Genomic DNA, 14,657 nt, shown 5'->3' on the forward strand with positions numbered 1-14,657 from the left:
CAACTTGAAATGCTCCCAAAAATGGCTCCACAGCATGTAAACATATAATATAAGCTCTGGCAGACTTGGTTCTATGGTAGGTCTTAAAGGGTTAAGCACCGGCACCGTTTCAAAAGTACCAGTTTGGCACCGGTATCGGATAAAACCTAAACGATACCCATCCCTAGTCAGGGCTGAGATCAGGTTCAAAGAGTAAGTAAAGGTTCAGTAGCTGTGTAAAGCACGCAAAACCTTTGTTTCTCATGAGACGTGTCATTTACATACAGCACTGTGCCATCCATCACCCACCCCTCGTTCTGTTTGTCTCTGTATAATCTGCCACAGACTCTTGTGTCATTTGGCATAACTCAGCCAAATTTCAAAGATGATCATTTCTGATCAGTGTAGATAGGTAAAAAAAACATCAAATAGGCTCTAATTGTTGGCTTTGCACCAAAGTAGAAGAGCGTGATGCAAACTGCATCCAGGACAGAAGCGTCTGCACAGACAGCATGCTAACACAGAGCTGGTGAGGAACTGAGATTGTAGTGAGTGCCTGCTGAACCGAGCCCAGCAGCCAGAGCCTGATGAGTGGTCAGACTTACCGTGGACGCCGTGTTTCTCAAGTAGAAGCACTGTGGCGAGTCTTTGGGCTGATCTTGCTGTCAGTTTTGCGATCATACATAAAACCGCAAAGAAAGATGCGTCTTCATTATGATAGAGTGTACGGGACTGTAGCCACAGGTTTACAGAATTAACTGATAATTGGGTACAACAAGTAATTATGTAAATGCTGCATTACTTTTTAGAAGATGAAGGCGTAATGTGTAATACATAGTTGTTTTTTTGAGAAACTGTGTGGACATGACACTGGTTCATTCATTTAGTTGACTGCTTTTATGCTGTTTTTACACTTGAAAGGTTCAAGGGGCCGTTTTAAGGCTTAACACGAAAAAGAAAAGCTTTCCCCTGAAATCAGAATCAGAATACTTTATTGATCCCTGGGGGAAATTATTTTTTGTTACAGTGCTCCATTTTAAACCAACATTAAGACAAGACAGACAATACACTAACTAAGAATAGTACAATATATACATATATATACATACATACATACATAAGTCACTCATAAATAAATAGTTGGAAAAGAAACATGTGTAGCTGTAGCAGCAAACAGTGTGTTAAGTGGATGCGTTGTACAGGGAGATGGCCACAGGCAGGAAAGATTTCCTGTGTCGTTCAGTGGTGCATCATGGGTAATCTCAGTCTCTCACTGAACGAGCTCCTGTGACTGACCAACATGTCATGGAGTGGGTGGGAGGTGTTATCCAACATTGTCTTTATCTTGGACAGCATCCGCCTCTCCGACACCACCTTGAGGGAGTCCAGCTCCATCCCCACAACATTGCTGGCCTTACGGATCAGTTTATTAAGTCTGTTGGCATCTGCGACCCTCAGCCTGCTCCCCCAGCATGCAACAGCATAGAGGATCGCACTGGCCACAACAGACTCATAGAAAATCCTCAGCATTTTCTGGCAGATGTTGAAGGACCTCAGTCGCCTCAAAAAATAGAGACGACTCTGGCCCTTCCTGTAAAGTGCTGTGGTGTTTTTAGCCCAGTCCAGTTTATTGTCAATGTGTACTCCAAGGTATTTATAGTCCTCCACAATGTCAACACTGACCCCCTGGATTGAAACAGGGGTCAAGTGTTTCCTGGTCTTCCTGAAGTCCACGATCAGTTCCTTGGTCTTTGCCACGTTGAGCTGCAGATGATTCTGCTCACACCACGTGACAAAGGAGTCGACCACAGCCCGGTACTCTGTCTCATCATCCCTGCTGATGCATCCAACCACCGCAGAGTCATCAGAAAACTTCTGAAGATGGAGGTCTCTGTGCAGTGGCTGAAGTCTGTGGTGTAGAGGGTGAAGAGGAAGGGGGAGAGGACAGTCCCCTGTGGTGCCCCTGTGTTGCTGATCACCTTGTCAGACACACACTGTGGGAGACGTACATATTGTGGTCTTCCTGTCAGGTAATCAACAATCCAGGACACCAGAGAAGCATCCACCTGCATCGCTGCTAACTTATCACCCAGGAGGGTCGGCCTGATGGTGTTGAAAGCACTGGAAAAGTCAAAAAACATGACCCTCACAGTGCTCGCCGGCTGGTCCAGATGGGTGTAGACACGATTGAGCAGGTAGATGATGGCGTCCTCAGTTCCGAGACGAGGCTGATAAGCGAACTGAAGGGGATCCAGATGTGGTCTTACTATGGGTCGCAGCTGGTCCAGGATGAGCCTTTCCAGGGTCTTCATGATGTGGGAGGTCAATGCCACGGGCCTGTAATCCTGGGGGCCACTGGGACGTGGCGTCTTTGGTACAGGGACGAGGCATGATGTCTTCCACATCACCGGGACCCTCTGCAGACTCAGACTCAGCATAAACAGTTTATGAAAGACTCCACACAGCTGGGGGGCACAGGCCTTGAGGACGAGGGGACTCACTCCGTCTGGTCCAGCAGACTTGCCTGAGTGAAGTCTCCTCATTTGCATCTCAACCTGGTATTGAGTGAAGGTGATGGGTGGGGGAGGGGTGTCAGGAATCTCACAGGAGGCAACATGTGAAGAGAGAGGCTGGCACAGTGGTGTGGCTCTGGATTCCAGGCTGACTGCAGGTGAGGTTGTGGGGGTGGGAGCAGACACTGTGGTGTCGAATCTATTGAAAAACAGATTCAACTCGTCGGCTCTATTCTCACCTCCCTCAGCTCCCCTGCTGTTGGTTGGCCTGAATCCAGTGATGGTCTTCATGCCCCTCCACACCTCTCTCATGCTGTTCTGCTGGAGTTTCCACTCCAGCTTCCTCCTGTAATTGTCCTTAGCCTCTCTGATCTTGTCCTTTAGTAACACCTGGACCTTCCTCACCTCCTCTTTGTTGCCCCCTCTGAAAGCCCTCTTCTTGTTGTTGAGGAGGGCTTTGATGTCCTTAGTCACCCACGGCTTGTTATTTGGGTAACAATGAACAGTCTGAGCTGGAACAATGGAGTCGGTGCAGAAAGTTATGTAGCCTGTGATACACTCAGTAAGCCCATTGATGTCCTCGGCGTGAGGCTCACAGAGTGTTTCCCAGTCGGTCACCTCGAAACAGCCCTGTAGTTCTGCTAAGGCCTCCTCTGACCACCTCCTGACAGTCCTGGTGGTCACAGGTTCCCTCCTCACAATTGGCACATAGCGGGGGGTGAGGTGAATCAGGTTATGATCTGACCTACCAAGTGGGGGGAGGGAGGAGGAGCTGTATGCATCCTTGACGTTAGCATACAGTAAGTCTAAAGTTTTCTCTCCCCTGGTGGGACAGTCCACATATTGTTTGAATGTTGGTAGTGTATTGTCCAGTGATACATGGTTGAAGTCACCCGAGATCACAATAAAGGCACTCGGGTGCTGAGTCTGTAGCCGAGCTATGGCAGAGTGGATAGTGTCACGTGCAGCTGTGGGGTTAGCAGAGGGGGGAACATAGACAGCCACCAAGATGACGTGAGAGAATTCCCTGGGTAAATAATACGGCCTGAGTCCAACAGCACACAGTTCAGTGTCCGGGCAACAAATCCTTTCTTTGATTGTTATGTTGGCAGGGTTACACCACCGGTTGTTAACTAAAACAGCAAGCCCACCTCCTTTACGCTTACCGCTAGCGGAAAACGGTCCGAGGAGCGAAGAGCTAGTGAAGCAGCAGCCAGAGGCAAAGTCTGAAAGACGTTCATGAAGCTTTTTGTCACGATTACTTTAAAAAGGACAAAAACTTCTGTGTAAAACATAAAGAAATGAGTTTTTTCGCTGTACTCTACATTTACAGTGAGTAGTGCCTCTGTGTCATTGTGTGGAGCACCGTGTGCTTGTTTATGGAGCCTCTCCCTTAATTTCATTTATCGTTGTCCAAAAAATGAGCAACTGTTTTAATCAAATTTCATTCTGGCAACATTTCAAATCCCTGTAACTCACACAGTGCTTTATAAAAGAGAGTCACTGACACCGCTGCACTACTGCAGGTTGGTACAGTGCAGTCCAGCTGCACGCTGCCATTCAGTGCCATGAATGAGCGCACGCCTCCCCGACTGTCACGCAGCATGTAACAGCAGGGCCTGATGCCTTTTGTTCTAATATATATCTAATATATATTGTGCTTTTTTATTCTTTTTCTGTATTTTGTCTTATTTATTATTTTAATTTTAGATTTTTTTGTCACGCAGCCAAAAAAAAGTCTACTTAAAACTAATGAAGACCTCTGGGGCTTGATACTGTCGGCCCAGGCGTGCATGTTTTCACATATGCAGGGAAGAGATGACTTTCTCACCTTTGTACACAAACAGGTGGATGTTTTTTCATCCACATTAATGAGCGACCGCCAGCTCTGTCATCCACATTAGTCAGGTAGACTCGACAACAGGTCTTCACTTTAATGAGTGTCTTTATGGCAATATTAAGGCCGCTGCTTTCATTCCATTTGTTCCTCTAACAGGATTGAATTTGCACATTTTCAAGCTGCTATTATGCACGACAGAGCCACTGATCTCAAAAATTCCGTTAATTGCTAAGATTCTAGAGAAGATCGTGGCTAAGCAGCTTACAGCAGTTTTAGATAAATATAGTATTTTCGACAAATTTCAATCTGGCTTTGGTAAAGTTCATTCCACTGAAACAGCCCTTCTTAGAGTTTCTAATGACATTTTGTTACAAAGCGATGCAGGTAAATGTTCTGTTCTCTTAATGTTGGATCTTACGTCGGCCTTTGATACTGTTGACCACTATATTTTACTTAACAGGCTGAAACACTGGGTCGGTGTCTCTGGGACTGCATTGAAATGGTTCTCCTCGTATCTCTCTGACCGATTTTCCTCTGTGGCAGTTTCTAAGTATAGATCATCTTCTGCGTCTCTGTCTTTTGGTGTGCCACAAGGCTCTGTGCTAGGGCCATTACTGTTTCTAGTTTATTTACTCCCTCTCCAGCACATTCTGAGCCCTTTTGAGGATATTTGTTACCATTGTTATGCGGACGATATCCAACTCTATATGTCTTTTAAACCGGAGGAGGCTTCTAAGCTGCGGCTTTTAAATGTGTGCTTGGAAACCATTAAAGGCTGGATGGCTGAAAACTTCCTCCAACTAAATGAAAATAAAACCGAAGTCCTCTTATGTGCCCCAGATAGACATAGACCCAGTAATAATAATAATAATAATAATAATAATAATACATTTTATTTAAATAGCGCCTTTCAAAGCACCCAAGGACACTGTACAACAGATAAAAACTGGAAATATACACAATGATAAAAATAGAAGATAAAAGTTAAAACATACAGAAATTTAAGAATAGGCAATTTTAAACAGATGAGTTTTAAGGGTGGACTTAAAAAGAGAGAATGAGCTAATATTTCTGAGGTCCGGGGGTAGGGAATTCCAAAGTCGAGGGGCAGAGCAACTAAAGGCCCTCCCTCCCATTGTGATCAGACGAGCAGAGGGAACAGAGAGAGAAAGAGAAGATGAAGATCTGAGGCAGCGGGATGGGAGCTTCATCTGTAATAAGTCAGAGAGGTACGGTGGAGAGAGAGAATGAATAGCCTTGAATGTATACAGAATTATTTTAAAATGGATGCGAAATTTGACCGGGAGCCAGTGAAGTTGCTTCAGGATTGGGGAGATGTGGTGGGTAGAAGAAGTCCTAGTAATAATACGGGCAGCAGAGTTCTGGACACGTTGGATCTTGTTGATAGATTTTTGTGTGAGGCCAAATAATAATGAGTTGCAGTAGTCAATTCTAGAGATAACAAGATTATGGATGAGAATGGCAGTGGCGTGAGGTGTGAGGAAGGGGCGGAGGCGATTAATGTTACGGAGTTGGAAATATGCTGCACGTGTAATATTATTGATATGCGAGTTAAAGGATAATGTGCTATCGAGAATGACACCCAAGCTTTTCACAGAGGGAGAGATAGGGACCAGCGAGTTATTGATGGTGAGAGAGAAATTGTTAATTCTGGATAGCAGTCGTTTGGTGCCAACCAGAAGAAGAATATTATTATTACCATATTATTGAACTTTTACAGCCCTGTGCCCCTAGTAGGTCTCTGAGGTCGAGTAGTCAGGGCCTACTTGTCACTCAGTATACGAGACTGAAAACTAGGGGTGATAGAGCTTTTGCTACTGTGGCCGCCAGACTGTGGAACTTACGATCCGCTGATTCATTGATTACTTTTAAAAAACAGCTAAAAACACATCTTTTTAAAATTGCTTTTTGCTAACTTTGTTTGTATCTTGTTTGTTTTTTTTTATTTTTATAATCTGTTATATCTTGTAAAGCACTTTGTGATTTCTATCTAGAAATGTGCTATATAAATAAAATTTTACTTACTTACTTACTTACACTGGCAAAGCAGCCAAAATCCATCCTTGTGCACAAATCGAGCTTTTCGTAGTGTCTAATTATTCGTCTGTTTATACTGCAAATCAACAGGAACTCTGGATACTGACGCAGTGAAAGCAGCACACAGACGAATGAAAACTATAGTTGAGTTAATCCTTTCGTTCATTTCACCCTGAGGACCGTCCACTCCTGTCGGTCACCTCACATTTTCTCCATCCACAGCTGTTACCTGGGTCAGTGACCATGTGCTCCATCTTCTTCTTTAAAAGTCTGAGAGGTTTCATATCTGAAATTACAGCACAGGTCACACTCAGCTTTGCATGCATCCAGAAACAGAAGGCTGATGGTGAGAAGACTTATTCATGTGTGGATCATACATACAGTCACATTTATGAAACACGCTACCTGCCTGCCTCCAAAACCTGATTTTTACAAGCAAAATACTGACATTTAAAGATATAAAGGACAACAGCAGTTCTCTGTTCAGTTTTTGTCTTTTGCCACTTCAGTGATGTTGAACTGATAATGTGTGATATCACAAATAAACTGTTTTTGTAAGAAAAAGCACGATCACCTCCATATTCGAAATCATTTGTAATTTTAATGCGTAAACATCAGAGGAACAAAAACTGCCCGTGCATGGTGATGGTTAGAGCCCCTGTGCTTAAAGGGAGTGAAAGAATCAATGTTATTGGCTGCGATTATCGCCGTCTCTAATACCCCCGTAGTGTTTGTCCGATCCCAAGAGTGACCACAGACACAGCTGTGCTTCAAATATTCCACCTGGAAGTTTGTGTGAGGAAGGATTCATGGACGGAAAGTTCTGAAATGAAGCTCTCAGATTCCAGCCGAACTTTTATCTTTCTTTGTCACTCGTCTCCGATGGCGCCGATAAAGTTGTTCTTAGCCAGAGTAAATAAAAGTCTGTGAAAAGAGTTCACGTTGTGTCCATAAAAATTTGATGCATATAATAGAAGCTGGAGAGAACCAGCCTGTCCGAGGTGTGCAGAGCGTTACAGTAAGGCTGTGGGTTTAAGGTTCGCCTTAATATGACCTCTGCTGCTCAGCACTTTAGCCCATCTCAATTAGTCACCCATATGTTTGATGAGCCAGGTCACCAGGCTGAGGAAGTCTTCACCTGTGGGACCCCACCTGCCCCTGCTGCAGTGTGCTCCTGCTAATGAAGGCTTTGCAGTGATACTGCTCGGGGAGCAGGTACTCCATTCCAATTAAAAAGTGTGAATTAAACAAAGATAGCTGACTGTCGACTTCAGCGCTTATCCAGACTGTTGTTATGGAAGAGAAAGCATGAAGACAGCACACATGAAGCCGACGATTTTAAAGGAAAACAAAAGATAGATTTTTTGCACCAGTGTTTAAATCAACAGCAGAACAAATCTGTGTGGATTCACAGAATTAAAACAGCACAGGTCCCAGAACTAGTGTGAAACACTCTGCAAAGCGCCAGTTTGATTGTGACTCACATGCATGCAAACTTTGATGGCAGCAGAGTATCCTTGAGGGTACGACTAGTTTTACGGCAGCAGTGCCATCACATGCTGGCAGAGCGGTTGGCGAGAACAAGATCAGTTGCAGAGCTTTGTGCTCTGTGCCATTTTGAGAGTGGGGACATTAACGGAGGCAATGCTTCACAAAGGGCAGCGGAGTACACGATGAGGGGGTATGTCAGCATGTTTAGCTGAAAAAGACCAAGATGCCCTTTTACCCCCGAGAGAGTGAACGTCCATGGAAGCAGTTTGTGTCGTTTTACTTCAGCAGCGTTCGTAAATCTGAGGCCTGTTAAAGTAATCAGCTGGGAGTTGGCTGACGTGACAATTAAAGCGTTATATTTGAATATATTTGAATGAAGAGAATCTGATAAGAAGCTATGAAATATTCTCATTTTCGGCACAAAACGAATGCGTTTCTGGCCGTAAAGCGAACGACTCCCAAATCTAATTTCCTGTCAATATGTTCTACCCGCCCCATCTGGCGGTTCCCCCTCTTCTCTCTGTCTCTCACTTACCTGATGGCCAGTTGTTGCTTCCGCACGCTGCGCTGCTTTAATCAACACCTGTCCTGTTAATCCCACTATGGCAGAGGGCTAATGTGATGTCACTTACAAACCTGTCCTGCTAAGAGCTGAGACTACAGAGCTGCTTCCCCACCACGACCACCCGCACCCCTCGGCCCTCCACGAGCCTGCAGAGTCCCCGAGGGTGTCGTCTGATGGATTCTTGCCTTTCTGCCAGTGGCGCTGTCATTTACTCCCCAACATCTGGGTTAAGCAGTCAAGTGGGCGGCAGGGGTGACGTCAAAGTGACGTCACCGATCTCCGATCTAACAGCCGTGTTTTCTTTACGTTTTTAGGTCATAATTAAATCAGGACCTGGAAACTTCTACGGGCTCGCCATCTATGCAGACTTCATCTACTGGTCAGACTGGGCCCGCAGGTCTGTGCTGCGATCAAACAAGTACACAGGCGGCGACACCAAAGTACTTAGAGCAGATATTCCCCACCAGCCAATGGGAATTATCACTGTGGCCAAGGATACCAACAACTGTGAGTGTTTGAACATCTGGGATACGGCGAATTTCATAGCCACTGTATGCAGAGTCGTTTCTGCAAATATTTGTGTGTTGTGTGTTTGCACGAGCCGTGGCGTGTTTTTGGCCGGATATTAGACACATTAATGTTGTTTTGGATCATTGACTGAAAGACGAGGCTGGTAAATGTAGTCAGAGCGCGTCTGTGTCTGTTCTCGATACAGTTTCTTCCCACACTGACGTTTGTTTCGCTTCAGTAACATTTAGACCAATCCTGATCAGTCTCAATGTTTGATCACATTACATCAATAATCAACAGGTACACATTTCACGTGTGTTCTACCCAGATGTGTGTATATAGAAGATACCCAACAGAAAACATATATGTAAAAGTGAATCTTAATTTAATGCAGAAAACACCAGGGCTGATAAATGAAAGTGGTCTTATTTAGAGCAGCTAGAAACTTAAGCCTCAGAGGTAATTAATATAAAAAGTGACTTTTGTTATAAAGGGAGTCTCTTAAGTGTCATAAAAAGTTTAATTTCCAAGTAGGGCAGAGGGATGTGGGTGTGAGTGCGCCCCATTGGCTGGACTTGCAGATTTAGGTTGAAATTTAAGGAATTTAAAACTCACTTTATACTTTTTTGTCTTTACATTTATCATAACCATATATCCTCTTTATAAATAATTACATATTTAGCTAAGTTACACAACAGATGAGTGTTGTCAACTTTAAATATTGACGTACTCACAGCAGGATGATGTCCAGTCACGCGCACACACTGTACTGACAGAAGTAACGGCTCGTCTGCCGTCACACGAGCTCGACACGCCATCCTTAATCCACACAGTTTAATATGATTTATTATGAACCTTTGCAGCTATAAGAGTTTTTCAGTTCTTCTGGGAAAGCTTTCCATAAGGTTTAGGAGTGTTTATGGGAATTCTTTAACAATTAAGAAGCACATTTGTGATCTCAGACCCTGATGTCGGACGAGAAGGCCACGTCTGACGTCCTGTCAGGTTGAGGTCAGGACTCTGTGCAGGCCAGTCTAAGCTGCTGTTGTTCCCAATCGCTTCCACTTAGTTATAATTACACTTAACTCTGGAATATTCAGTGCCAGGACCTCGGACTCACAAAGTAACATTTTCATTCTTGACTTATTTTGGACAAAATCCTGCGAACAACACGTTGTAATTCCTGCTGCATGCTACAGCATCAGGCAGGTTGTTCCTTTTTTAAGTATGTTTTAAGCTGTATGTGTATATATGCGAAAAAAATCTATAAATATTAGCAACCTAGCATCACTATGTGGTTGCTGCTCAACACAAGGATGTTATAATATGTCATGAATAATTAACTTTTTGTTTATATAAATTAGATACCAAATAATTAGCAAAAAGGTGCTTTCATCCCATTGCTAGGTAGTTGCCAAGCAACCAGATGATGTGTCATAATATGCAAAGTCATCCAAAGTTGAAGTTTTCTGATATAACATAGATGTTGTCATTAGATAAAACATGCATGCCTTTATAAGATGTTGTGGGTAATTCTGAAATGCTGCATAAATGCTGTCAGCCATATTGTTAGGCAGCTGCTAAGCAACATGATGATAACATCTGGTATAGATATTGATAGAGACCTTCAGACAGTACAGGGGAAAGAAGCTGCTCTGGAAGCCGTTTTGAAATAAGTCATGTTGTTGCTGATGTCAGTGCGAAGTCTGCTGAAGGTAAGCCACTCGACTTTAGGATTGTGTTTTAAAACAACATCACTGTGACTGCTTCAAAAGCCGGACTTGCTTCTGTTTGATTCTTATTGAAGGTCAGCTGTCCCCATGCAGACACATGAACGGAGGCTGCGGCGACCTTTGCCTGCTGACCCCGTACGGGAGGGTCAATTGCACTTGCCGTGGAGAGCGTGTGCTTTTAGACGACAACAGATGTGTGTGTAAGTCATCAGGATTACTTTGCCTACATTTACGAGCTCGGTGTAACCCGGCCTCTGCCCGTCTCTTTACATAAACTGACATTTTTGAACTCCGTCCTCGCTACATAACTACACACAATCAAACAGCTGTGCTTTTACAGCACGTGCAGAGGTTCAGCATGAGCTACTGCATGTTGCCGTGCACAATATTTGAGTATCAGAAAAGTCGAGAGGAGCAGGTTGTTTTCCACGTATAACGTCGAGTCACGAGGCTAATGTGACATTGCTGCTTGAATATGAAATGCAGTGATGGTAGACCATATGGTGGGTGGAGCTGTTCAAACGAGGAAAGTTTGGCCAGCTTGAACGTGGCAAGTGACTCGGAGCTGGACGATCGCTTGGATGTCATGGCAGACGATGGCAGGCTTCTTACCCACACTCCAGTCTGACTCATTAGGAGGAAGTTTGGCATTTTTGACTTGCAAAGCTGCAAGTAGCAGTTCAGAGGACGGCTGATCAAAGTCTGTGAAAGTTGCTGGAATTTTAATTCATGCCTGGAGAAAATCACGACAAATGTTGGCATTTCATGTTATGGCGCTGTACACCAAATCGACCATCAGTGCAGCATCATGATATTCTCCACAATTCGCAGCCGGCCGACTGAAAGTGTGTTATTGAACGCAGCGTTTTCATACTGACCGAATGTAAATGTCGCTCCATGCTGGAACACAGTTGTGCAATAATATTTCCACACTCTTCCTTTGCAGCAGAGAATTCCTCCTGCAACATCTACACTGAGTATGAGTGTGGGAATGGAGAATGCATCGACTTCCAGCTGACCTGTGATGGAATTGCCCACTGCAAAGATAAATCAGATGAGAAGATGCAGTACTGTGGTAAGAGCCTCAAAAAGCACGTTAGCTTGGTCTGGAGTTCTTATAAGAGCTAAATGTCACCATACTGGAGTTTAACACATACATGCAATTCTATTTGTTTAGACAACCGGAGCTGCCGGAAGGGTTTTCGGCCCTGCTACAACCAGCGGTGCGTGGCCACCAACCGCTTCTGCGACGGGATCGATGACTGCGGGGATAACTCCGACGAAGCATTGTGTAGCAGTAAGTTACAGCCCTGTGATCTGCTGGGCCATCCATCCTCCTATCCATCCGTGAAGGCAGAACCCAGTTACACTACTGCTTCTGTCAGTGTTTCACGCTGGACCCCATGCTGTGCTGAGCCTTTGCTCTCCAATGAGCCACGAGATCATAGCGAGTGCAAAAATTCAAAGAATCTTACCCCAAAAGTTGATTCTGGGAGCCTGTACGGTGTTTTCTTTATTCCAACAGAGCGCAGTGATTTTATTTAATGTGAGTATTTAGTTTAAAGGCAGAAACATACTGAGGTGTTTATATCAAGCTGCCTGAGCAGACAGTAGCAGCTTTATAACAGAGCTGAGTTTACCTGACTATATGTTGTACCTTCATCAGCGTTTTCTTTTCATGGGACATGAAACAAAAACTTTTTTACATAATCAAAATAGCAGAAAATGGCAGATTGATGATGCAGAAAAATGAAATGGACATGGGAAGAAAACTGAAGCGCACACAAGGTCATGGCATTCAGGTAGCTGTTAGCACTCCACCTGCACAGATGAGTCCAAGTATTGCTCCGAGCTGCACGAGTGCTGCTTTTGTTCCCGTCTCTCTTTGAAATGCTGATCTTCTACCGTAGATGTCACGTGCGGCTCATCAGAGTCGTCGTGTAAAGACGGGAGCTGTGTGCCCAGCTCAGCGTGGTGCAACCAGGTCATTGACTGCGCCGACGCCTCGGACGAGAAAAACTGCAGTAAGTCCTCCATCGCAGTTAAAGCACACACAGACACACACAGCAGTGGCATTGTGACGAGTTGTGCTTCTGTGTTTTGTATTCAGACCACACCGACTGCTCTCACTTTTACAAGCTGGGAGTGAAAGAAAAGGATTTCATCAGCTGCAACTCCACCTCGCTGTGCATCCACGCCTCGTGGATCTGCGATGGCGCCAATGATTGCGGCGACTACGCTGACGAGACCAACTGCCAGGGTGAGCGCAGGCACGCACAAAGACACACATTTTGCCTCTTCGTTCGCAGGCAGATCGAGGAAGCCGGCATCAATTAGAAAAGACTTAAGACAGATCTCGTTTTCAGAGACTATTATGACAGAGGAATGAGAGCTCCAGAGAGAGCTTAGGAAAGATAATGATCTCAATCGCTGCTAAAGCCCAGCGCACTGACTTGGTTTTGTTGCTTGTGCCAGTTTCCCATGGGCAGAAGTGTGAGGAGGGACACTTTGCGTGTCCAAGCGGGAACTGCATTTCCAGCGTGTGGCTGTGCGACGGCCAAAAGGACTGTGAAGACGGAGCAGATGAATTCCAATGCGGTAGGCCAACAAATCTTCGCCCTCTCAGAAGAGCTTCCCCAGAATAAACTGAAATAACAGATGAGGTATTTTATTCCCGCACACAACGCTGTCAGCGCTTGCAAGGATATTTATTTTCTATTAACTAGAAGCTGTTTGTTGTAATGTTTTTGTCATTTAAATAGATCCAGGCCTGCAACAAATATCACGTTAAATATATAAATAGGAGGCAGAAAGATGAGATGATTGTTTATCGCGCCATGAGGCAATTCCTTCTCACTTTGTTTTGCTTAGCCTGATTGTGCGTTTGAGATTTCTCAAGTGGGTGTTGCTGCTTGTTTGAAAGTCTAATTCTGACCCTGAATTCAGAGCGAGGCGGTGGTAGACGCACCATTTTCCCCTGCTCTCTTTGAATTATAATATACAGCCCTTCCAGTGTAACAATTAATTAATGAGCCATCACTCACTGAAGCGGTTACACTGAAGATGGAAATATGGGTTCACTGGAAAGCGGTGACATATGAAAGGATTACACAGTACAATGCCACTCCTCTGCTTCCCTCACCAGAGGCTGCGAGAGCGTTTATTCTTCTGCTTTCGTGCATGCTAATGTGTTCAGAACTTAATGCAAACTCGAGATCTCTCCAATTAAACAGGAGGACCGTAGTTAAGTCGTGGTATGGATTAACGTAATTTGCCCACAAAATGAGAAGCTTGTACACACGTCCGTTCACATGTCAGTGCTTCTGGCGTCAGGGAAAAACGAGCCGGGTGCTTTAATGCGGGTGGTGGTTCGCGGCGTCGTAGGTAATTGGACCTGATGAAGTTATGCGCACACACACGCAGGGTGGAAACCGTTGCTGACTTGATTGGCGCTGTCAGTTCATTGCATTGTCTCAGGCTGCGTGGCCTGTGGGCGGAGTCGCTAAGCAGTCGGCTGTGCTCAGCTCTGCCTTCTCTGTGAGGTAAACGAGCACTTTCACACTCACAGGTCCGCGTCAGCTACTTCTCCTCCCAGCATCCTCCTCTGTCGCACCAACCATCTGCATCTCCACAAACCTCCTCGTTTCCTCTTGCTTGGCAGCTCCATCTTCATCCTCTCTCCCTCATCTCTGCTCGTGTCGCGCCTGATCCCCTCCAGTTGTGACGCCCACCTCCAGGCTCCTTACATGTTCTCCTCCCGTCTCCCCTCGTCCACACGAGTACTCTGTTTTGTTTCTACTGGCTTTCATTGCTACCCTCTGCAGGGATTCCTCCACCTGCTCTAAAAATCACAGTGTCACCTGTAAACACGAGAGACTCCGCTTCTCCGTCATCACTGCAAACAAGAAGGCAGTCATCCTGTATCCCACCCCCACCTTGTACCCACCTGTCGCGCCTACTCAAAGGTG

At 45.0% G+C, this 14,657-nt stretch overlaps 1 protein-coding gene across 1 annotated transcript in view; it reads left to right on the top strand.

The window, feature by feature from the left end:
• lrp1bb (low density lipoprotein receptor-related protein 1Bb) overlaps nt 1-14,657 on the top strand; it is a 259,062-nt gene that overhangs the window by 190,017 nt on the left and 54,388 nt on the right. Inside the window, exons 44-50 of the mRNA XM_026144138.2 lie at nt 8,761-8,953; nt 10,764-10,889; nt 11,636-11,764; nt 11,867-11,986; nt 12,600-12,713; nt 12,800-12,949; nt 13,165-13,287. Of these exons, the coding sequence (XP_025999923.2) occupies nt 8,761-8,953; nt 10,764-10,889; nt 11,636-11,764; nt 11,867-11,986; nt 12,600-12,713; nt 12,800-12,949; nt 13,165-13,287 (955 nt within the window). The remainder of the gene's footprint in view (nt 1-8,760; nt 8,954-10,763; nt 10,890-11,635; nt 11,765-11,866; nt 11,987-12,599; nt 12,714-12,799; nt 12,950-13,164; nt 13,288-14,657) is intronic.

This window comes from Astatotilapia calliptera, chromosome 16 (genome assembly GCF_964374335.1).
Source record: "Astatotilapia calliptera chromosome 16, fAstCal68.1, whole genome shotgun sequence".
Lineage (NCBI taxonomy): Eukaryota > Metazoa > Chordata > Actinopteri > Cichliformes > Cichlidae > Astatotilapia > Astatotilapia calliptera.